Genomic DNA, 25,903 nt, shown 5'->3' with positions numbered 1-25,903 from the left:
GAAATCAATACACTTACAGAAGGTTTAAAAGGGAAAGAAACTCTTGAAACTTTTCAAAGGCAGCATGACGATCTTCAATATAAGATTGATTTGTTCAGATCGGATCTACAGAAGCTCAAAGTTAAGAAATTTCAAAGAGATACGAAAGATCATGAAAAAAATATTTATTCCTGGTTAGATAGAGCAGATGAAAGTACCTCAATACCCTTCGATGAAGATGAGAGAGATATTTCTGAAGATAGCTCATCCAGTGTAGAGAGGCCTTTTTTATCGAGAGGCAGAGGGAGACGAGGCAGAGGACGAGGAGGCAGATCGAGAAGAGGTGGGCGGACGGTAGATTATCCCACACAAGAGCCCATCCAACAGAGGCCAACTACTCGGTCCCGTCCTCAATAGTAGAAACTGTAGTGGTAAATTTATCAAATCATACACTATCGGAAGATGAGATTAAGTTATTATCCAAGGGTCTTTCTTTTGTTCCCGCAAAATATGTAGATTCCTTTCAAATAAGAATGGAACTAGAAAAGTTCATAAGGAAACTGCAATTGAGAGTATTTTTTGGCGAGGAAGAAGATCAAAGACCGGATATTTCTATTGTTAAAAGAAAATCCAAATGGGTTCCTCCTGAACCACTGCATCCGGTTTTGTCTGCGTTCCGTACATTAGTGTTACAAGATTTTGAAGTTATTGAACGGAGTCCAAGAAGTAACTTCAAAAATAATTTGACAAGAAAAGAAAGGGACGCTATAGAGTCCCTAAAAAGTAACAAAGAAATTGTTATTAGAAGAGCAGACAAGGGCGGAGCTATAGTGGTCATGAATCGATCACAATATAGAGCTGAGATTTTGACTCAACTCTCAGTATCTACTGATTATTTACCTTTGCAAGTAGATCCTACATTACAGCTCCAGGAACACATTTTTAATGTTACTAAGAGAGCATATGCAGCCGGAGTCTTGACACAGAAAGAATTTCACTTTTTGAATACAATGAATCCCAAGATACCGGTTATCTATGCGCTACCTAAAATTCATAAAAGACTTGTAGATCCACCAGGCACACCGATCATATCGAGTAGAGGCTCAATTTTAGAGCCTTTATCGATGTTCGTCGATTGTTTTTTGCAACCTTTTGTAAAAAGTGGGGCATCCTATTTAAAAGACACAACACATTTTTTACAACTATTGGATTCACACAATGGTAGAATTAACGGTATGTTGATGGCTACATTAGATGTGTCTTCTTTATATACAGTCATACCACAGGATGAAGCCTTGGAAGTAATTGAGATGTTTCTAAATGAAAGAGAACAAAGTAGGTTTCCTACCTCTTTTGTTTTAACTCTTGCTGAGTTAGCAATGAAAAAAAATTTTTTTCTTTTTGAGGAGCAAATATATCAGCAAGTGTCAGGAGTAGCCATGGGTGCAAGTATGGCACCCTCTATAGCGAATTTATACATGAGAGCTTTTGAGGAGAAATTTATATATACCACTGAGCTTTATCGGTATGTAGCCCTCTGGGTTAGATTTATAGATGATATTTTTTTACTATGGACTGGTCATGAAGAACTTTTAATGCAATTTGTATCAGTTTTGAACAGTAGTCATCCACGCATTAAATTTACAGCACAGATAAATGCGATACAGATTTCATTTTTAGATGTACTTATTACTAACAACAATGGAGACATCAGTACATCTGTATTTCATAAACCCACGGATAGGAATACATTCCTTAATTATACCAGTTGTCATCCTAGATCTTTAAAAGATAATTTACCGTTCTCGCAATTTTTAAGACAACGGCGGATTTGCTCCACTGACATTGAATTTAAAAAACAATCCAAGAGATTAATGCGTAAATTAGCATTGAGGGGCTACCCTGATTATATACTTCGGAAAGCATACAATAGAGCAAGATGGAATACTAGAGAATTATTATTGACTCCAAATGTAAACGATCAGTCTGACTCTGATACATATATTACATATGTTACTCAATACAACGTGAATTCATTTGAATTAACAAAGACTTTAAAGAAACATTGGTCTTTGATTAAAACACTACCGAATTTTGAAAATATTAAATTGAGGTTAGCGTACAGTAGGAGTTCTAATCTCAAGGAACAACTTTGTCCATCTGTATTGCCTTTAACTACTTTGCTCAATAATGGACATAAAGGGCACCAGAAATGTGGAAGCTGCAGTTATTGCTCCATTATGGAAGAAACCCAGGAATTTATTAACCCTGTAGACAACAAGAAATACGTATTGAGACACAGTACGAATTGTAAAACTAGTGGAGTGATCTACAGTTTACGATGCCCATGTAACAAAATTTATATTGGGCAAACTAAAAGGTTGCTAGCAGTGAGACTGAGTGAACATAAAAGTTCTATTATAACCAATCGAATTGGTCTCCCATTGGTAACACACTGTAACATTCAACAACATTCTTTTGAAGATTTAAGATGTGTAGTACTTCAAACCATTTATCAGTCCCAGAGAGGAGGTGAATATCAAAAGCTCCTTCTACAAAACGAGCAAAAGTGGATATTTAGGTTAAGGTCTCTGCATCCGACAGGACTAAACCATCGTATAGAATGGAAACATTTTTTGTAAACACCCCCCTGGATCGTCGATGCTTTTAACAGCGTCTGACGTCAGTGAACTGTTTATAGAGAAGCCATCTTTGATTGAAAAGTTAAGCAGTAAGGAAGTGTTTAACGAAGCTGTCCTCTCAACTCGGTGAGTGTGGTAGTTCTTTATGATTTTCAGTGTGTAGATTTATAGTATTAGGTTATGATATGGGTATCTTTCAACAGATAGTGCGGTAGAAGCCCTGAAGCAGCCTTGCGAAACGCTGGCCACCGTCGGCCCTGCACCAGTTGAGAGCAACGAGTACAGCGCAGTTAAGCTGCAAGCATCCACCCTAAAGATAAGTGTGGAATTAGGTGTTTACCATAACATAATCACGGTTAATCATAAATGAATAGTTGCACAAGCAGTGGTTTTTTATGCCAGTGATGATGAAAGAGGTCATTTGACCCGTTATATCTTTTTGAATCAATTCAAGATTTAAAGGGACTTTGAGGCTTTTTCCACTGCTATTAAGTGCGGCAAGGGTCTAATCTTTTTTTGACTGCAGATCTGTAATTTTTGTTTTTGTTTCTCTCCTTGAACAGCACAGTTTTGCTGAGTTTTGGCATGAGCTCAATAAGTGTATTAAATAATCTTTTGCTTACTTTAGACCAGATTTTCTCTTCGTTGGTTGGACTAATGAGACTATTTTCTTCTTAAATACAATAATGCTTAAACCTCATTTTGATTAGGTTCCAGCAAATGAGGGAGGCATCATATCGGCACCATTTCTAGACAACTAATTAAATGGGAAAAAGATGGAGAACAGGAGAGAAATTTGGTACAAAAGGATCAAGACCAATTAACATTTCTGTGCCTATCCCATAGCATAGCCCACTGCCTCTCCTGCAGACAATGTAAGTGCTTTGCTAGGCATCAGGGCCTTTTATGCTTCCAGAGCTATAGCAAGGGATTTTGAAGTCTAGAAAAGTTTTCAGTTTGGTCTTTTTCGTCATCTCGTTCTTATACACTATCCTGCTCATATCAGTTTTCTGCATTTCTTTCTTCTCTGGTCATTACCTCACTTGCTTTCTCTTTCCTCCTTTCTCCCTTTTATGTTCTCTCTTCTCTCTTTGTCTCCTTCAAGCTGTCCAAAATTGGATTTGTGATTTTAGGGAGACTGGGGTGGAGGTGGTGTAGAAATAAGGAAAAAGAGAAAATTTGCAGCTTGACGCCACCCCACGCATTAAGATTGATAATGTGCTACCAAGTACAGAGCAGAACCACGAAGGAGTATCTATCCATCTATCTATCTATGAAAGCTTAGATCCAAAATTTTGGAAACTAAGGGGCCCTTTTACCACAGCAAAAAATAGCATACTGTGGGGCACGCTGAGGCATCCCACAGTAATTTCAGGATGTCTGTGCTCTACTTACGTGCTACAAAAATAAATTAATTTTTTTGCGGTCAATGTATGTCTGGAGGTAGAGAGTGGGCGTGTTCTGTACCAATCGGTTAGCATAAGTACATTGCTGTATGCTAACCGATTAGCATGTGAGCCGTTATCATTTACAAAATGGATGGTGGTAAGAGCTCACATGCCCTTCACCCCTCAGTCTTATATAATTCTAGTACACTAATTCACTATTTTGGTAGCCTTGCTCTGATCCATCTCTAGAATTGTTACATGCTTTTGCAGGTATGGCTTCCAGAACTATTTAACCGGCCAGGAACGGCTCCTGGCCAGTTAAATAGGGTTTACGTGCCTAACCACAGACACTAAAGATCATAATGCTCACTAAACAACTATACCGATGCACAATTCCTTCATGTGGTTCTCCCACATGAACCTTTCTTATCACAATCATAAGCTTGTATTTGTTTACTCCGGAGACCACATACACCTCTCCGGTACTATGTATGCCACATTGAGCTTGCAAATAAGTGGGAAAATGTGGGGTACAAATGTAATAAATAAATAAATAAATATTCAGCACCTAACCAGCTATTCAAAATAAGTCACTTAAATAGCAGGCCTATTTTTGACCACTAAAAAGTTAACTTTTTAGTGGTCAAAATAAACCCAGATATTCAATGCTGGTCACCGGATATGGCCAAGCATTAAATAGAAACATAGAAACATGACGGCAGATAAAGGCCATATGACCCATCCAGTCTGCCCATCCTCTGTAACCCCTAATTTTTCCTGTTCCTATGCGATCCTACATGCTTATCCCATGCCTTTTTAAATTCTGGAACAGTCCTAGACTCCACCACCTCTACCGTGAGGCCATTCCAAACCTCCAACACCCTTTCTGTGAATTAGTACTTCCTTAGGTTACTCCTAAGCCTATTCCCTCTTCACTTTGTCATATGCCCCCTCATTCCAGAGCTCTCCTTCATTTGAAAAAGGCACTCTTCCTGTACATAAATGCCCCTGAGATATTTAAACGTTTCTATCATGTCTCCTCTCTTCCAGCGTATACATGTTGAGGTTCATAAGCCTGTCCCTATAATTTTTGCATTCAAGACCGCTTACTAATTTTGTAGCCGCCCTCTGGACCGACTCCATCCTGTTTATATCTTTCCGTAGGTGCGGTCTCCAGAACTGCACGCAGTACTCCAAATGAGGCCTCACCAGAGACTTATACAATGGCACTATCACCTCCTTTTTCCTGCTGGTCATGCCTCTCTTTATGCACCCAAGCATCCTTCTGGGGTTGACCGTCGCTTTTTCTACCTGTTGGAAGCTTTATGGTCATCAGACACAATCACCCCCAAGTCCCGCTCTTTCTTTGTACACTGAAGCACTTCATCCCCTATACTGTACCATTCCCTCGGATTTTTGTGACCTAAGTGCATGACCCTGCATTTTTTGGGTTTAAACCTTAGTTGCCAAATATCCGTCCATTCCTCCAGCTTCGCTAGGTCCTTCCTCATGTCATTCACACCCTCCAGGGTGTCCACCCTGTTGCAGAGTTTAGTATCATCCACAAAGAGACAAACCTTACCAGACAGCCCTTCCACAATATTGCTCACAAAGACGTTAAAAAGAGCCGGCCCTAGGACCGATCCCTGTGGTACTCCACTGACGACATCCTTTTCTTCAGAGCAAGCCGCATTTACCACTACCCTTTGTCTCCTATCATTTAACCAATTTTTAACCCAATCAGTTACTCTAGGTCCCATACCGAGGACACTCAATTTATTTATCAGTCGCCTGTGCTGAACCGTGTCAAAGGCTTTGCTGAAATCCAAGTATACCACATCAAGCGCTCCTCCCACATCCAACTGTTTGGTCACCCAGTCAAAGAAGACAGTCAGATTCGTCTGACATGACCTGCCACTAGTGAAGCCATGCTGCCTCGGGTCCCGCATTCCATTTAGTTCAAGAATATATGGATTTAATGCCAGCGGCAGACAGAAAATGCGCTGCCCGCTGAATATCAGGCCCAATATTCCCAGTGAGGTCTCACCAATCAATCTTAATGGCCATGTACTAATTCTATCTGGTTCTTCTATTCTATCTGGTTCTTATATATCGACCATTGTTCCGAAGCTGGATTCACAACGGTTTACAGAAAAGAAGATCTCGTCATATGAGTGAACAGTTTACAGAAAGCCTAGGATCTCAGTATGAGCACTGGGTTAACCATCGTATAGATGGGTTTTGAGCAGCTTCCGAAAAAATATACATGAAGGTTGTGTTTTCAGAAGCAGCGGAGTGCATTCTATTGACGTGCCCCCTGAAAAACGAATGGTTTTAATCTAACATTTTTTGTGGAAGGGTAACTCAGTGTTAAAAGGTAACAGAGGTTTTTTGTAAAGTGAGGGAACTCCAGCAGGTCCACCAACCCTTCTGCATTAGCACATGGCCATTAATACAAAAAAAATTGGAAATTCTGCCATTTTACCCCAACAGTAAAAACGGCCTTAGCACATGGGAAAAACCAGCATAAGGGCGCACTAAGGCCACTTTTTACTGCTGTTTGGTAAAAGGGCCCCTAAGTTTAGTACCTGAATTAACCTATTTTCAGCCAAATTTGGAAGCATACATTCAACTCAATTAGAGATCCTAAAAGGATCATTTGTTTAGATTTTGTGCATTCTCTGGCCAGCTTGTGGGTTCTATTTCTAAGAGGACTAATGACAGAATATGTGACATTTTTGATAGGTCATAGAAGTAGGAATTGAGATGTACAACTGCATGTCACATAACTTTTATACATATATGCAGTAATGCAAATTTATAAAAAAAACCCTTTTCTGCTTATAAAACAGGATTAACATGCTGCAGAAACTGTATATAATTGCCCCCCCCCCCCCCAAATATGTATTTCAGTGTAAAGTAATTTCTAAGGGGCCCTTTTACCAAGCTGTGTGTGCTTACCACATCATGTGGGGTGCGCTGAATCATCCTACAGGAATTTTATCATGCATGCGCTACTGGTGCACTAAAATATAACATTAATTTTATCATCAAGGTGGCATGTTTGGGGGTAGAGAGTGGGCATGTCTGTGCTAATCAGTTAGCACATCTACATTACCGTGAGCTAACTGATTAGAGCAGGGGCGTAGCTAGACCTTGAGGTGGGAGGGGCCAGAGCCCAAGGTGGGGGGCACATTTTGGTCTGCCGCCCCCCCTCTGCCTCACAGCCCCTCTCCGCTGCCTCGCCACCCTACCCACCCATTGCTGCCACTGTTAACATATCTTGGCTGATGGGGGTCCCCCAATCCCCGCCACCTGAAGCATTGCTGCCACAAATACCTTGGCTGGCAGGTCAACCCCCAGCATCTGAAGCCGTTAGCCAGCGCTGGTTTCCTACATGGCCGCATTGCCTGTGCTGCTCTCTCTTCCCCTCATGTCTGGCACGCTCCTTTTAGTAAAACTGAGCATGCTCAATTTCACTAAAAGGAGCATGCCGGACGTGAGGGGAAGATAATGCAGGGCAAGCAATGCAGTGGCACTAGAGACCAGCGCTAGATCAAGGCTTCAGATGGCGGGGGTTGGGGACCAGAGCAAATTTTTTTAGGTGGGGGCCCAGGACCCCGTTGCCCCACATAGCTACACCACTGGATTGGCGCAAGCTTAGTGCGTGAGCTCTTACTCCCTGCAAAATAGGTGGCAGTAAGGGCTCATGTGCATTTTCATTTATTTAATAGGATTTATTTACTGCCTTTTTGAAGGAATTCACTCAAGGCGGTGTACAGTAAGAATAGATCAAACATGAGCAATAGACAATTACAGCAGTAAAAATATTCAAAAACAGTACAAAGTATGGCATGGTATACTATTTACAATGTCAACACAATACGTAATAGAACATTATAGGTGATAGCGAAGGGTAAAGCAAAGATGTATCATATAGAAGGGTGAGAAAGTAGGAAGAGTTAGAAAGTAAGGTGATTGATTTAAAGAAAATTGCACATGAGGTCAGAGAAATGATTAAATGTTATCTTAGCTAGGGTATGAGATGATAAACATGTCCCGCTGCAGTATATGCAGCCTGAGTACTCCTTGTGTGTGTGAATGAGACTAACGAGTTAGTTACCTCTTCCATTAAAGGCTTGGTTGAAGAGCCAAGCTTTCACCTGCTTCCTGAAGTAGAGATAGTCTTGTGTTAAGCACAATCTTTCAGGCAGTGCATTCCAGAGTGTGGGGGCTACTCCGGAGAAGGCTCGCTTGCGGGTATCACATCGTGTAATGTCTTTTGGAGAGGGTATGGTTAGCGAAAGTCCATTAATCTTAGCACATGGCCATTAAATTGGAAAAAGGAAAAATGGACATTTTCTGGTCGTGGCAAAAATTGGCCTTACTGCATGAAAAAGACCCACATAAGGGCGTGCTAAGGACACTTTTTGCTGCAGCTTAGTAAAAGAATGTCTACGTAGGTGTATTTCCACAAGATGGCAGTCAAGTAGTAGCTAATGGCTTCAAGAAAAAATGATCTGTACATGCATCACACATGTATTTTTAAACTTTTTATTTATGCAGTTAGGGCTAGATTCTATATATGGTGCCTGAAAAATCCACACGGAAACAAAGTATGCCCAGGTGTATTATCTAAAGTACACCTACATTTTATAGAATAGGCTCAAATTTCCATGCGGTACATAGAATACGCTGAACAACTCCCCATGCAACCAAATTTGGTCACTTCCATTTAGACCGTGTTTTACTTGGCTTATATAAGCACAGCTCGAGTGTATTCTATAATGATGCACAAAGATTTTAGAAAAGCCCATTCCATGTCCATAATCACACCCCGAGTTGAAATTTACATGTACTCTTAGTGAGTTGTGCATGTAAATCATAATTAATACCAATTACTGCTGATAATTGCTTGTTAACATCCAGTTGGCAGCGCTGATTAGCTAGCTAACCAATTAAGTTACACGCATTGTTATGGAATACGCTTCAATTTCCGTGCAGAAATTAAGGTGCCATATTGTTATGACTGGAGAAATGTGAGCCCTTGTGCCCCGACTGAGCACAGCTAGGATGGAGTGACACCGCACTCGGTCAGGCAGCCAGACAACCCCTAGCTTCACCTGGGGAGCGACCGCCGTTCCCTGGGAGTTGAGCCCCCAGGTTTGGGTAGCCACCAGGACTTCTGGAACCGGTGGGGTTGCACGACCACTGACCAGACAGGCAGGCAAACAGACACAGTCCAAAAGCCAGGTAAATCCGTAGGGCAAAGAGTAGTCAAAAACAGTCCAAGGTCAAGGCAGGCAGCAAACAAGCGAGGTCTAGAACACTGGAACTGAAGGCAAGGAGCACCGGCATGGACCTCAAGCACAATTGAGGCTGTAGCAATGAAGGACTGGAGGCAGGGCTTTAAATAGTGTAAGAATCAGTCTCAAACATGTGCAGCTGATCCAAGATGGCTGCCCCCATCAGCAGAGTAGCACAATGCCCAAATATGGGCTTCCTTCCTGTTCTCATATACAAGATGGCTGCCCCCTCCTGAGCTAGCCAAGATGGCTGCTGTCCTTGCTCCAAGCCGGTGATGGCTGCCAGACTAGGAAACCGAAACATGGCTGATTCCCCTGAGTCAACCAAGATGGCCGTGGTCTTGATCCAAGCTAGATGATGGCTGCCAGACTTAGGAAACAGAAACTGAAATGGACCTTCCTAAGCCTGATCCTCAGCCCTTTCTGAGGAACCCGTCGCCCGAGCCAGTCTGGAGGAGCGCCGAACAGGTGAGGAACGTGACACATATATAGAATTTGGAGGGTATTCAATTACATCAAGAAGATCTTGAGAACACCTGTATTCATACATATGTGGAGGGTAGTTTCTAAAGCCATGCCTAGATAACACTCATTTTCATGTACTTAGGGGGGATCCTTTTACCAAGCTGCGGTAAAAAAGGCCACGCGCTAGCGACGGGGGCCGCTTTCACCGCATGCTGAGGCCCTTTTTACCGCAGTGGGTAAAAAAGTTGAAAATAACCATGGCCATGCGATAAGATTGCTCTTAGCGCGTGGCCATGCAAGGGGAACACTTACCACCACCTATTGAGGTGGCGGCAAGGTCTCCCGCACTAACCCAGTGGTAACTGGGTAGCGTGTGACACTGCCCAATTACTGTTAGGTTAGCGCCATGCATGCTGAGGCTGGAAACTAGTGCTGGCATCCACGTAGCTCCAGATTAGCGTGCAGTTAGCCTGCTTTGGACTTACCACCGCTTTGTAAAAGGGCCCCTTACTTTACAAACTCAAGTATGAGCCTATTTGACTTTATGAAATACAAACAGGCACAAAATCCACGCATATGTGTACACATCAGCATTTACACCAGCATATATTTTGCAAATACGTGTGTAAATTAAGGAGTTTTATGATTTATGGAGGCAGTTCTACGGTTGGACACCTCAATTTGGAAACCCCAAGGACCCACGGTTGGAACCTATTTTTTAATTGCACCTGGGTTCCCAGGTTCCATTTGAGAATGCAAGTGTAACCCCCAGTATCCGTCTTTATTTTTATTCAGATTTACTATACTGCCTTACGTAGCTAGCAATTCCAAGCGATTTACAGGCTAAAAACGCACCAAAGTGAAAAAAAGAGAGAGAACTACAAAATCATATAGGAAAGAGACAAACTAGTGTACAAGGCACATCCAAACTATAGGAGGTATCAGGCAAGGGAAGGGCAGAACCAAAAACAGGGTAAAAGACCCACAGTTGGTCAGCAAGGAATTGTCCGGTTTCATCAAAGTACATCGAGGAAAGTCAGGTTGTCAAATGAACAGATTCTGACCATAAACAACTGAAACTACCCAATTTCTTTTGAAAACAAGTCGAAAAAGCCAAGTTTGAAATTCTGAATGAATTGTCAAAGGAAGGGAGTTCCAATAAAATGGAGCCTCAAAAAAGAAAGCACGATGTGTAGTTGATTCCAGTTGGGCAGAATGTGGGCCGGGAAGCACCAAATGATAATCATTTATTGATCAAAGTAAATAGAGGGAGGGGGTGAATAAGGAATAGCGAGAGTTAATAAATATGGAGGTAAGCCTAAGCTTTGTCTTGGCTTAATGTCGTCCAGGACCCACACAAGAACCAGTGGCCAGCACATACCTGGAGAGTCTCAGATATTCAGTTCTAGCACCTGGACATGGCTCAGCAGTGACTACCTGAATCTAAGTTAGCCACCCATGGTCAGCACTTTTAAAAATGGCTGACTATCGTGGGGGTGGGTTGGATCAAATTGATTTGTCATCCTTTTCAAAATTTAATCTATGCTTAAACATTAAACCCTGATAAATTGGACGGAGACAATTTGGTTCTCTAGAGCTGTTATTCTGTATCTTTAATCCTGGTCATCACTGGCATTCTTTTTCCAATGAAGGAGGCAGTCACAATCCTTGGTATCACCACTGACAATAAATTGTCCTTTAAGACCCATCTTTCCTGATTGACTAGGAAGTTTCTCTTTGTTCTTTGACAGATTAAATTTCTTAAGCCTTTCTTGAAGTTTCGCTCTCTTTGTATTTTATTACTTGCTCTTGTACTTCCAGCTAGCATTAGATTTGAATGTACTCGTCATGCTGTTTTCTGTTATATCATGTGTTACCATTACATCTTAGAATGGAAAACAAGTTTTTTGTGGGAAGACCATTCAGGTCTTCCTGGATATTTTCATCGAATACTCAGGATCGTAGGAAGACTTCTCTGGCCTTAAAAAGTAGAGTAGTGGCCTTGGGAGCCACTTTTTGCCTTCATTTCCCCTATAAATGTTTAGTTACATTTTGAGAGAATCAATATATTTTCTATGCTGGAGTAGAGAAATCTTTATTGGCGCTCGTTTTCCTCCCTGTTTATTAAGCCGCATTAGTGGCTGCCATGCGCTAATGCTGACACAGTCCATTCAGCGCACTTTAGTAAACATTAGATTGTGAGCCCGACAGGGACAGAGAAATACCAAGAGATACATTCCGAAAGGGACGTCCATGTTTTGATATGGACGTCCTCGCAAAACATCCCGATCCAGGGGTCGGGAAACCTGTATTTTCAAAACAAGATGGACATCCATCTTTCGTTTCGAAAATACCGTTAGGGACGTCCAAATCCTTAAATTTGGTCGTCCCTAGACTTGGTCGTTTCAGATTTTCGGCGCTAATGGAAAGTAAGGACGTCCATCTCAGAACGAGCCAGCATTTGTAGTGCACTAGTCCCCCTGACATGCCAGAAAGAGAAGGACACCCATCTTTTGACATAAATTGGAAGATGGACGTCCTTCTCTCAGGGACGTCCAAATCGGTATAATTGAAAGCCGATTTTGGACGTCCCCAACTGCACTCCGTCACAGGGGCATGTTGGAGGCATAGCGAAGGCGGGATTTGGGGGTACCTAACACTTGGACATCCTTGACCCATAATGGAAAAAAAGAAGGACATCCCTGAAGAATACTTGGACGTTTTCACCTGGACCTGTTTTTCTTACAACTAAGGCACAAAAAGGTGCCCAAATTGACCCGATGACAACCGGAGAGAATCGGGGATGACCTCCCGTTACTCCCCCAGTGGTCACTAACCCCCTCCCACCCTCAAAAAAACCATATTTAAAAATATGTCGTACCAGCCTCAGATGACATACTCAGGTCCGTGACAGCAGTATGCAGGTCCCTGGAGTAGTTTTAGTGGGGGAGTGCATTTCAGACAGGCGGACCCAGCACCATCCCCCTCCCCCCTGTTACATTTGTGGAGGAAACAGTGAGTCCTCCAAAACCCACCAGAATACCACTGTACCCACATCTAGGTCCCCCGTTCACCCATAAGGGCTATGGTAGTGGTGTACAGTTGTGGGTACTGGGTTTTAGGGGGGTTCGGGGGGCTCAGCACACAAGGTAAGGGAGCTATGTACCTGGGAGCAATTTATGAAGTCCACTGCAGTGCCCCCTAGGTTGGTATCCTGGCATGTCAGGGGGACCAGTGCACTATAAATGATGGCTCCTCCCATGACCAAATGGCTTGCATTTGGTCATTTCTGACATGGACGTCTTTGGTTTTGAAAATCGCTGAAAATCAGAAGCGTCCATATCTAGGGACGTCCATCTCTAAGGATGACCAAATTTAAGGATTTGGATGTCCCTGACGGTATTTTCGAAATGAAAGATGGACGTCCATCTTGTTTTGAAAATAAGGGTTTCCCCACCCCTGGATCAGGACTTTTGCAAGGACGTCCAAATCGAAACGTGGACATCCCTTTCGAAAATGCCCCTCTATGTGAGCAATGGTTGATAGTATATCAAAGAAATGAATAAAACAACCTATCTTTCTCTGTGACAATAGTATATTTTTCTTTATAAGAAAAAATGTTCTTATTTCCTATGAAGGAGTGGAGGAGTGGCCTAGTGGTTAGAGTGGTGGACTTTGGTCCTGGGGAACTGGGTTCAATTCCCACTGCAGACACAGGCAGCTCCTTGTGACTCTGGGCAAGTCACTTAACCCTCCATTGCCCCAGGTACAAATAAGTACCTAAGCCGCATTGAGCCTGACATGAGTGGGAAAGCACGGGGCACAAATAATTAAAAAAAAAAGTATAAGAATTTAGAAGCGTAATGTAACTGTGAATGCTCTGGTATCTTTGTACTGTTTATATAAGTAATTTGCAAGCTCCTGTCCTCCTTCCCTACCCCTGGGAAGCCCTTTAAACATGTCGGTATATTTCATATGTGCATTTAAAACTCACAGATGAGAGATGGAGTTATTTATGTAGGTCTGCCATTCAGAAGGATCACTGGCAAATTATTGGTCATGCTAAATCAGGGGTCCTTTTACAAAAGTGCAGTTAGATTTTGCACTCACTGCATATTACTTGCAAAAGCTAGTACACAATAAGTGCAAAGCCTTTGCGATAAATGCAGGAGTAGTGGTCAGCATCTGCCTTACATTTACCACACTTATCACATGAGCACCACATTACACGTGGTGGCAGATTGTGCAAGTGCACCCGCGCTTTCTGCCACTGTATGAAATGTGGTGCTGACCAACAAATTCACCAAAATAATACCTCCTAAATCTGTTCCCATCCCCCTGAAATACCTTTTCATCTGATCTGATCCCCTTCTGAAAGACCTCCTTGAAACATCCCACCTACTCCAACCCCCCCCCCCCCCCAAGAATCATCCTATCTGACCCCACCAAAAGACCCTCAATCAATCTGAACCCCCCTGCAGGAAGCCCCTACTCAAGATCACTACAGAAGAATAGAAGCTCCCCTCCTTAGTGAAGCTCCTAAACCTCATTCCACCCAACCCTCCTGTCGCCCCTGAGTAGGAGGAGGGAAGCAGAAAAAGTGAATGTGACTTTAGGGGCAGGAGTCAGAAATAAATCAATGGGGGTCCATTGTAAGGGAATCACAACTGTATGTTTACCTAAGGGCCAACACAGCCCTGGTACTGAACTAGCTAGGAAGCTCTTTTTTAAGCTTTTGACCAAATCAAAATAGTATCAAACTCAATGAAAAATACTGGCATTAATTCCTAAAGTACTTTTCCATGTTGTTAGCTGATCCAAAAATAAATGACTCCCTAGACAATCTCAAGATGACACAGTCAGAATCTTTCCCAAGTTTTCTTCAAGTATATTTATTAGACTCTGGAATACACTGTTCTTTTCTGAATCAGTTTCTCCCAGAAATCATTGTCGTAATCTCCAATGAGAGTTTTAAAAATGAATAGGAGACTGACTAATAACATTGGTTTACACTTAATGTTACTGTTCTATTCCTCATTTATTTCCATATATACACCACCAGCCACCACACACACTTTACGGCCCGTGTAAGTACTTTGCTCCTAAATTACAGGTGTGTATTTTCATAATTATGTTAGTATTCTATAAAGGGAAAGGGAAATTGGACTTGATATACCGCCTTTCTGTACTTTTTGCAACTGCTTTCAGGGATCTTTTGACTAAGGTGCGCTGAAAAATGGCATGCAGTAGTGTAGGCGTGGGTTTTGGGTGTGCGCCAATCCATTTTTCAGTGCACCTGTAAAAAAGGCCTTTATAAAAAATTTTGCCAGAAGTGGACGTGCGGCAAAATGAAAATTGCCTCGCGTCCATTTTGGGTCTGAGATTTTACCACCAGCCACTGACCTAGCGGTAAAGTCTCACAAAGTAACCAGGCAGTAATGACCTGTGTGTGCCAAATGCCACTTGGTGCATGTAACTGACGCACGCCAGAAAACAAAAAAATTTTTTCGGGTGCATGTAGCGGGCATGTGGCAAAAATGAAATTACTGCAAGGGCCACGTGGCATCCGTGCAGTAACTCTATTTTGGCACACATTGGGCACACATAGACGCTTGTGCGACTTAACAAAAGGGCCCCTCAAAGTGGTTAACATGGTATATACAGGTATTTATTTGTACCTTGGACAATGGAGGGTTAAGTGACTTGCCTAGAGTCACAAGGAGCTGCAGTGGGAATCTAACCCAGTTCCCCAAGATCAAAGTCCACTGCACTAACCACTAGGCTACTCCTCCACTAGCAACATTCCATGTAGAAGCCTGCCCTTGCAGATCAGCAACAGGGCCGCGCAGGCTTCTGTTTCTGTGAGTCTGACGTCCTGCACGTACGTGCAGGATGTCAGACTCACAGAAACAGAAGCCTATGCAGCCGTGTTGCTGATCTGCAAGGGCAGGCTTCTACATGGAATGTTGCTAGTGGAATAGCAACATTCCATGTAGAATCTCAAATAGTAGCAACATTCCATCTAGAATCTCAAATAGTAGCAACAGAATCGCAACATTCCATTTAGAATCTCAAATAGAGAAAGGGAAATGGGACTTGATATATCGCCTTTCTGAGGTTTTTGCAACTACATTCAAAGCGGTTTACATATATTCAGGTACTTATTTTGTACCAGGGGCAATGGAGGGTTAACTGACTTGCCCAGAGTCACAAGGAGCTGCAGTGGGAATCTAACCCAGTTCCCCAAGATCAAAATCCACTGCACTAACCACTGGGCTATTCCAAGTAGGTGCCTAATTTTATTCATAGAATATACTCCTGCCAGGTGACCATAATGCCTATTTTTATGTAATAACCCCTGAATCTGTATATGACACCCAGAATTGCACACCCATCCTTTTTGTGCTTCCAAGATGCACGTGCAAATAAATTTGATAAGGAGCTCTGAACTATCAGCAATTGGGTGCTAACAACCAATTATTGATGTTAATTGGCACTCAGTAGAATTTGTGCATGCATCTGGATGTGCGCTATTCTATAAGACACAATACCTAACTCCCATGATGTGTATCTCAAAAGGAGGTGTGGCCATGGGTGTATCAGGGCATTCTGAAAAGTTGTGCATGGAGCTACAGCATACTGCCTGTGTCGAACTTGGGTACTGGCATTTATACTGAGTTTCAGCAGGCATGTCTTATGCCCAAAAGTTAGGTGGAAACCAGCATAAACCATTGCGAGGATGCATGGCAGTTTCTATATGTTATAAGTACATAAGTACATAAGTAGTGCCATACTGGGAAAGACCAAAGGTCCATCTAGCCCAGCATCCTGTCACCGACAGTGGCCAATCCAGGTCAAGGGCACCTGGCACGCTCCCCAAACGTAAAAACATTCCAGACAAGTTATACCTAAAAATGCGGAATTTTTCCAAGTCCATTTAATAGCGGTCTATGGACTTGTCCTTTAGGAATCTATCTAACCCCTTTTTAAACTCCGTCAAGCTAACCGCCCGTACCACGTTCTCCGGCAACGAATTCCAGAGTCTAATTACACGTTGGGTGAAGAAAAATTTTCTCCGATTTGTTTTAAATTTACCACACTGTAGCTTCACATGGTTTATGCTGTTATTTTGACACCTTACTTGAAATATTACCGGAACATACATTTCTCAGGATTTGTTTATAGTAAGGATCAATAAATAGCCCCTGACGCAGCCCTGCTGGGCGAAACATAGCCTTTGTTGGGCAATAAACTCTAGATGTTATTTTATTAATAAACCTTGTTTGAATTTACTACTGATCTGCTTCGTTGGTTTCCATCTTCTATTTTGCGGATCGTTTGCCTTGCTGTTTTCTTGGGCCCAAAAGTTAGGTGCAGGATCCATGCTAAGGGCCAGATTCTATATAAGGTGCCAAAAAAATTCAGTTTGGTAAATACTTCTGCTTAAGTATATTCTATAAGCGGCACTTAATTAGGTGTGATATATATAATAGGCTTAGTTGATATTCTAGTGCCTAAAACTATGCATGTCCATTTATACCAAGGAAAATGTGGCGTAAATCCCTGTGTGTAAATTTATGCACACTGGGCCATATACTATAATTATGCATGTAAATTTCAAAACACCCATTTCCCCGCCAATGGCCATGCCCATTTTGAACTGCACGCATGAGAATGTAGGCACAGTATATTACTGAATACACCTAGGGATTTGTGCACATAAATTCTAATTATTTCTAATTAGTGCTCATTATTGCTTATTAAATGCTGTTATCAATGCAGATTAGCTTGTTAAGGCATTTAAGTTGCGCAATTTGCACACAACCCACTTACCCTTATTCTATAAACATTGCTAAAAAATGCATGTGTGCTGAATTTGTGCGCTCCATTTATATGAATAATGAGCTAATTAGTGCCAATAGTTGGTTTGTTAACAAGAAATTATTGGCACAAATTAGATTTAATTGGAATTTTTGATCAAGTAAAAAAAAATGGGGCAGCGAAATGGGAGGGTCATGGGTGGAACAGAGGCATATATGCACATTGTTATAGAATAATAGGGGTATGTGCCTAATTTAGATGCATTCATTTGCACCACATTTTAGTTGGTACAAATGTACACACCTAAAGTTAGACGCAATTCCCAGGCGTAAGTTCTATTCTATAAACCGTGCCTGGCTTTAAGCATGGCTTATAGAATAGTGCTTTTATTGATGCTGATTCTTTCAGCACCATATATAGAATTCACCCCATAGTGCACAACTTCAAAGGGACATACACATGGACAGGGGTGGGTCCCACACTTACACGCACAACTTATGAATATTATACATTACAAAGTAAAGTACAACATTTACGTGGTAACATTTATACCTGCTTTTTAATTGGCATAAGGGGTACTGCCTAAATTTTGGCATACAAATATTTATGTTCTATTCTAGAACAGAATTTGGGCGCCCCGATACCATTATAGAATTCATTCTTAATGCCCTGTAATTTAGCATCCCACTTGGGGTGACTTTTCTAGAATTGCACCACTCCCCCTCGAGTGTGCATTCTGCAGAATGCCTAGCTGATGTTAGGGTGGGTTATCATTTGTAACATGGAAAATGTCAGGGGCCCTTTTACTAAGCTGCCTACACGCACCCAATGCACGTCAATTCAGAGTTACCGCAAGGCAACCACGTGGCCCATGCGGTAATTTCATTTTTGACGCATGTCCGCTATGTGCGCTGGAAAATAATTCTAATTTTCTGGTCCATGGCGGAAACAGGGCAGTAATCGTCATTCTATGTGCATAGACGATTACCACATAGTTAACGTGTGAGACCTTACTGCTAAGTCAATGGGTGGTGGTAAGGTCTCAGACCCAAAATGGATGAGCGCCAATGTTTATTTTGCCACATGTCCATTTTCACCCCAAAAAAGGGTCTTTTTTGCAGGCGCGCTGAAAGGACCTGCGTGCGTCCAATACACACATCTATACCAGTGCAGGCCATTTTTTTTGGCGCACCTTAATAAAAGGACCCCTCAGTGACATACCCCATGTCACTGCATGTCATTAGCAAATGAAAACAAGCAAAAAAATAAAAACCATGACATTTGTGCTTTTTCGTTTGCATATTACTTTCAAATAGGGTGCCTTTTTTGCAAAGAGTGTGTACTCTTCTAGAATGAATGTAAATTCTTTTCTGATAAGCAGTCTCTTTGCCAAAAATGTGCCCTCTCTGCAAGTGGAACACAAAGGAAAAACACAAATGTTATGTTTTTTTTTTAATGCTCGTTTTCATTTGTTAATGACCCGTGCACCCTTTCCAAAAGAGTATGCCTTCTTTGTAAGACCTAACCATCTTCCGAAGGCTACTGAAAACAGGTCTTTTCAAGAAGGCATACCATAAACATCCATCTTAAAAACTAAATAATAACACTATACACGATCTATACAAAACTGAGCTCTTATCACATGACTGATTAACCTCTTTACTATTAATGATCAAGCTCTACCACCTTAAACCTGTGCCGAATAGGGTCTCTCTATAGTCGATGACCTAATGTATGCTACAATCCAATCTATTACTCAGGAACTTTCATGCAATACCATAATGTATTCTTCTTTACCATGTATGTATGCACATGATAGATATATATACCATGATCTATTCCATATATCTTATGCTCCATGTATGTTACCATGTATGTATGCATCTTAAAGCAATACCATTTGTAATTCTGTTACCCGGAAATGACAACCGCCATTACGGCAAATGTAAGCCACATTGAGCCTGCAAAGTGGTAGGAAAATGTGGGATACAAATGCTATACATAAATAAATAGTGTACCCTCTTTGCAATGAGGCTATACTGTTAACGACATTGCTCCCGTAATGACAAAATGGCCACAAAAGCATAAATGACACGAAAATTTCTGCAAACAACATGGGAAACGATATGAAACGAAACAAACATTTTCCAGCTGTCTGCCCCTCGTTGATGGACTAGTGATTCTGAATCTCTTGATGCAGATTATAAAACATGATGTCATACCGTGATTTCACAGCATTAATTAACTTTTTATTCAAGCTGAAATTCATATTCAGATAAGGGCAAAATTTTGTTTGATGGGGATATTTATAAATGGCTGGCTTTTCACCATGTTGTTTAATGGACTTATGACGAAACGTTTGAGGTAGAAAACATGCAACTTATTTAATGTTGCAAACTTTTATCACTGTGTTTGAAGGTCCATCACTCTTGATGTATGATTTATTTGTTTTGGGCATATTATGTAGCCTGCACAGTAAAGTGATGTTTTTTTAGCTGTGTTTTTGCCCTTATAAAACAGGCACAATGCATGCATCTAGGTGGCCTTCCTGTGGAGTGGAATGACAAGAGGAAAGAGGGAGGGACAGATGGAATGCTGCAATCATAGCCTTCTCCCTTAGAAGTGTACAAGGCACATCCGTCATAGAGACATGACTTCACAATCAACTTAAGCCTGCCTTTGTTTGTGAATTCTAGAATTATGTCTTGGAAAAGGTCTCAGAAATCCCTCTGTTTGACCTGCTTGTTCAACCTAAGGCACATTTCAATGCAGCCTCATATGACACGCTGCTGCTACCAGCATGGGGCTGGGTTCCTCAGTGTAATCTCAGGTGTCCTTATTTTCATAATTTGTAGACTTCTATGGAAAAGACTGAAGTCATTTAAGGTAAAAAGGGCTTCTGTACATCATGACACGATTTACATAGATGTGTATTGTGAGGTTGGGATTAGTACATACATAGGATAGCGAAATAAAAAGGTAGCTGAAAATAGAAAGATTTATTTGTGAATATAGTTGAAGTTGAACAGCTGAAAAACGTACAGAATGCAGCAGTAGATAAATAGACTAAGCTAAGAAATGGAGGACAACAAAGGAAATTATGTACTGCCACTTTTAATCAAAGTAGCATTTGATTGTTATGATAATCTTAGTGTAACTATGGGATTGATGTGATACAGGTTTTTTCCTAATTTGTATCTTTGGGAATGTGTTTGGTAATGGCTGAGAATGCGAGCTAGTACTGTACATTTCAGTCCTCATCAGTTAAATTATATTACACGTTGACTGCATTGAACAGATGTTGACTGTATTGGTGATGATAGTATTTGAAAATATTCTTGAAATTAAAACAATCAGATGATTTGAAACAAACAAGAAATGACTAAACATCTTGCCTTTCTAAACATTATAAACCATATAAATCAACTTGCCTAATGCCGTTTGATCACCCATCCATCGCCCTCCTGTATCTTTTCCCTTTATCACTGAAATATATTTATAATTCACTTCTATTTTCTAGTATTGCCATCTTTTGATCATTCTGTCCTGACTTGGGCTGTGGGAGAGTTAGATCCTGAAAACTAGTGAAAAATGGATTAAATTAGTCTAATTGAAAGGTTTCACTTTATGGGCTCAATATTCAAAAGGATTTATTAATTTACCAGGGACTGGTCAAAGTATAAATCTGCTGACCACTGCTTTTCAGCAGCACCATAAGGATAGTACTTGTGAAAATCAATTTAACTACTTTGTCACTACTGTACCAGAATTAAGGGTCAATTATAACCAGTGCATTTTCTTTTCTAGCAAAAAAGGTGCCGGTACTCAAATGCTAGGCCACCCTTCAGTGCTGTGGACTATGCATGTAGTGCTACTAAATATAAGTATTATTTAAAATTCTACAGCCACCATTAAAAAAGTTATACTGACCAATAGATCTGAATATAGATCTATTTGTTGTATTGTTTTTATTTATTAACACATTTCTATTGCTTACAAAAGGTCACCATAGCATTTTGACAGGTGCAAATACTGGTTTGCTGGAAAACCAGTTTCAAAAATGCACTTCCTAGGTATGGGGTTAAATACCTAGCTGTGATTAGCTGTCCATGACATTGGTTCATGCCCCTTTCCATTGAGGAAGAGATGATATCCAGGGCTGGATTAACTCTATGGGCTCCTTATAGAAAGTGGCGCTACCGATTAGTGTGAGCTGAATGTGAAGAAGCCCATGGGAATTGAATGGCTTTCTTCACATTTAGTGCATGCTAATTGGTAGCACCGCTTTGTAATAGGAGCCCTATATTAGGCACTAGGCAAGCATACATTTGTGGACCCTTACCATAGACCCTCCCCCCTAGAGTTAAGGAGTGGAGGAGTAGCCTAGTGGTTAGTGCAGTAGGCTGAGGAACTGGGTTTGATTCCCACTGCAGCTCTTTATGACCCTGGGCAAGTCACTTAGGGATCCACTGACCAAGCTGCACTAAAACATGGCCTGCCCTATCCCTAGCGTGGGACTTTCCCTTGCACTGAGGTCGCTTTTAGCACAGCAGTAAAATGGCTCCATTTTCCATTTTCTCTATTAATGGCCACATGTTAATTTTCCCATTAGTGCAAGAGGCCTTACTGCCACCCATTATGTAGGTAGTAAGGGCTCCCGTACTTACCTCATGCTAATCGGTTATTGTACGGCGATGCAGCTGTGCTAACCAATTAGAGCAGGCGCAAATGGATGCAGCTAAATTTAAGCACGACCCCTAGGACTTAAGCGCTATTCTATAAACCGTGCTTAACTTTAGGCCTGGCTTATAGAATGGTACTTAAGTGGTTTTGTTTCACACCAAATTTTTAGGCACCATTTATAGAATTCACCCCAAACTGATATGAGGGACTACAGAAGCAAATACTTAGCCAAGTGATTGATGTGGTTAGAGCAGTGATCTGGGAACTAAGAAAGCCCAAGGTTCAAATCTCACTGGCATTTCCTGTGACCTTGGGTACAGATATTGTAAGCTTTCTTGGGACAGGGAAATATCTACTCTATCTCAATGTATTTCCCCTTAAACTACCACTGAAGAGCATGAGTTAAATCTAAAAAATAAGCAATGAATATTTCCCTATAAATACGTATTTTTGTCCATCATGGTACTTTTTACCTGCAGTGGAAAAGGGGCAGGAAGGGCAGCAACGTGGTTAAGGGAAGATTATGAGAGGGGCTTTCATTTTGTTATGTGCAATAGAAAAGCACATGCTCTCTCTGCATTACCTATGAAGTATCTGTATTGTTGCTTGTTTCTATCTTTCTCTTATGTGTGAAACTTGTTTTTGCATGTTTTTGCTCATGCTTCTTTGTGTAACTGTTTCTTCCTGGTATCTGAATTTCTTCATATTAATTATTTTACCCTGCTTGTCTAGAGCCTGTAGCTGCCTATTCAAAGACATCCAGTAGCATGTAGGTGCTTCTGCAACCAGTTTCCTTTCATCCAGGCATGATGGTTAAGAGATGCTGCCTCCTGGAGGTATAGTTCTATGCACTACTTCCTTTTCTGCGTTGTGCCTATTGCTTTTTCTGTTTTGCTTTTGTGAAGTATCCTGAGTCAGTGCCCTTTTTTCCTCTCTTTTTAAGCCTTCTCTGGATATGTGTATGTTCCACTTCTGATCTGGCAGGATAGGGGGAGCAGGCAACTTTCCAAAGGTGAGGGCAGAACTCACAAAATACCCTTCCAGAGGGATGACGGGCTATTTTATTCACATTTTCTCCTTTTTTCTGTGTTCTGTGTGTGCTGTTGAATACATTTAGTAGTGTGCAAGTGAGAATGATGCTGGAACATGGGTGAAAATAAACAGGGTGGGACAAACCATCTTCCATAAATTTACAAGGGAAGGATCTCAAACGATAAATAGTTTTCTCTCTTTAGAAAGAACGGGCATTGGCAGGCAAGAACAGGACCAAGAGGACATCTGCTCAGAGCAGCAGTAAATCTATTAAAGGTAGAAGCCTAGAGGGATGAATAAAAGCCATGTATCTAGTTGGGTGAATAACCCTTTGGAGGACATAGTTGAAGGCAGAGTGGAATGAGGTGATAGAGGGTATAAGCAGGCAGGCTCTGCCTCCTTTAAGGTTTGATTCTAAGTATATTCTGGTCCTCCCAAATATGTTCTTGTGTTTCAAAATAACATGATTAGTGGCCAGTTGTCCTCTCTTATAATGAGATTCTTGAAAACTCCATAGGTGTCTGCTGTTGACCTAGTGGATGGTCAAGGAGAGTAAATCATGAAAACATGCAAGTCAATTTCCATAAGGACTTCTATGTTTAGGGGGTAATTTTCAAAAGGTCTCTTAAAGTTAGGTCCCTAAAGCATGTACATTGACCATGAATTCTATAATGGCAATCATGCATGTAATTGCCATTATAGAATACTAGTGTAAGTTCACAGTTATTCACCTAACTTTAGACGTGGGCTCTTAGGCTAGCTCAATGACTGCTATAAATGCTCATGCCTAGCTGCTATCAGTTAGGCACATAACTGAAAATATTCTATAACCTTAGATCATAGGTTCTAGGCATGCCTGACCCACCCATACCCTTCCCATGTCCATACCCCCTAGCAGTTACGTGCTAAAGAAATTACGTGCTAAGATGATAGAATATCGACTAAGTGCTGTTCGGCATATAACTACAAAGTAATATCAATTAGCATCAATTAACTCCAACTATAACTAATTATTGCCTGTTAATACCAATTAGCACCTAATTTAACAATTTGCACGTGACTGTCAGTATTCTATAACCTGTGCTTGCAATTTTGCATACTGAACATGAAAATGGGCCTCAAGATTATAGAATTGTGGGGTTAATCGGCACTGCTTATCAATGTTGCCTATAAGCTGAGCATGTGTTCTCCAATTGCATTGCTATCACTAGGGGGTGGTGCTTCAATATTGTGTTTTCAATCTCTAGGGACAGGGAGGTTCCCTAGAGTCCTGCAGAACTTCCCTGTCCCTAGAGATTGAAATTGTGATACTGAAATGGCACCCCCTATTTTTAAAAAAATGCTCACCTTCAGTGTTGAATATTGGCTTCATAGAATATGATGGCAGAAGAGGACAAAATAAGGCAGTTAGTCCACTCTAGATTTTTTTAATCAATGAAAAAACAGCTTATGTTCTTTATCTGCAAATTATTTCTCTAACAGAATGAACCACCCGTAGAACATAGATCAAGGGAAGAGAATAACCAGCTGGACACCAACAGTAAAGCGTTTCTCTCAGCGAGTGATATGTCCAAAGAAAGCCCCAATAATGTTGAAGGCACCATCATTATACAGAAGAGGATACTAGTGAACCTTGGAATCATAGAATGGAAATTAACAGAGCTGGAACGATTTTTAATTAAAAAAAGAATAAAGCCTTTGGGACGCCAGAAATGTATGCTCTCTTTAGACTGCACAGGTTGCAAAAAAGAAAAAAATGAATAAAATGTGATATTCTTGCTTTAAGAACTGGAAATTTTAATTCTAAATGTTTACTTTTCCTAAGCTTCTAAGACTGTATGATTAGCTAAGACCTATTTCTTTTGGCATTAAGCAGCTAGCGTGAGTTTAATCAAGTGGTATACATTAGCATAGACCCATGGTAATGGCTATTGTGCATTAAAACTAGCCAGTGCAGTAGAAAAATCATACTAGTTGCTTAATGCTGGTAGGATGGATCACAAGCTAGCTGTCATGACTGCCAATGGTGTTGCTCCACTGAGCACCAACTCAGGTGCTTTAACTGTCAAAAAAAAAGATGAAGCCTTGGTGGCGGATCACCTCCTTCGATCCCCCTGGCACAAGTATCGCCCTTCTGAACCCTATCCCCCAATAGACCCTACTCCCCAAACCAACCACAACTCTCCCCCACATTCTTGGGACACACCTGGGGGTTTCATGGTAGTCTAATGGGATGGGACAGGGAAGTGGTCTCCTTCCATTTTACCCCATCTGACAATGGGTGTCAAAAATAGCGCTGATGACTTCTAACAGTAGCATCATGGTGCTACCATTAGGGTCATTCTTCCATATAGGGGCAATTTCTCCTTATATGGAAGGATGACCCCCCCCCCCCCCCCAGCAGTAGTATTATGAGACTACCACCAGGGATCATTAATACTATTTTGACATCTTGAGATAGACAGGTGGGTGCAGAGAGAGAGACTTCTGTCTTATTTCACTAACTAAAACAAACAAACAAAAACAAAACACAGAGGAACACCAGAACTCTGTTGTAGAAGAAAAGGAGCTGAAAAAACAAAAGGAG

General features: G+C 41.3%; 1 protein-coding gene across 1 annotated transcript in view; it reads left to right on the top strand.

Moving 5' to 3' along the window:
* The window catches only part of AGTR2 (angiotensin II receptor type 2), a 48,004-nt gene extending 22,922 nt beyond the window's left edge, over positions 1 to 25,082 (top strand). The window contains exon 2 of the mRNA XM_030210172.1: positions 24,799 to 25,082. Within this exon, the coding sequence (XP_030066032.1) occupies positions 24,799 to 25,080 (282 nt within the window). The 3' untranslated portion in view covers positions 25,081 to 25,082. The remainder of the gene's footprint in view (positions 1 to 24,798) is intronic.
* Positions 25,083 to 25,903: the final 821 nt, after the last annotated feature.

This window comes from Microcaecilia unicolor, chromosome 7 (genome assembly GCF_901765095.1).
Source record: "Microcaecilia unicolor chromosome 7, aMicUni1.1, whole genome shotgun sequence".
NCBI classification, from domain to species: Eukaryota; Metazoa; Chordata; class Amphibia; order Gymnophiona; family Siphonopidae; genus Microcaecilia; species Microcaecilia unicolor.
This window is presented reverse-complemented; position numbering and strand designations above follow the sequence as displayed.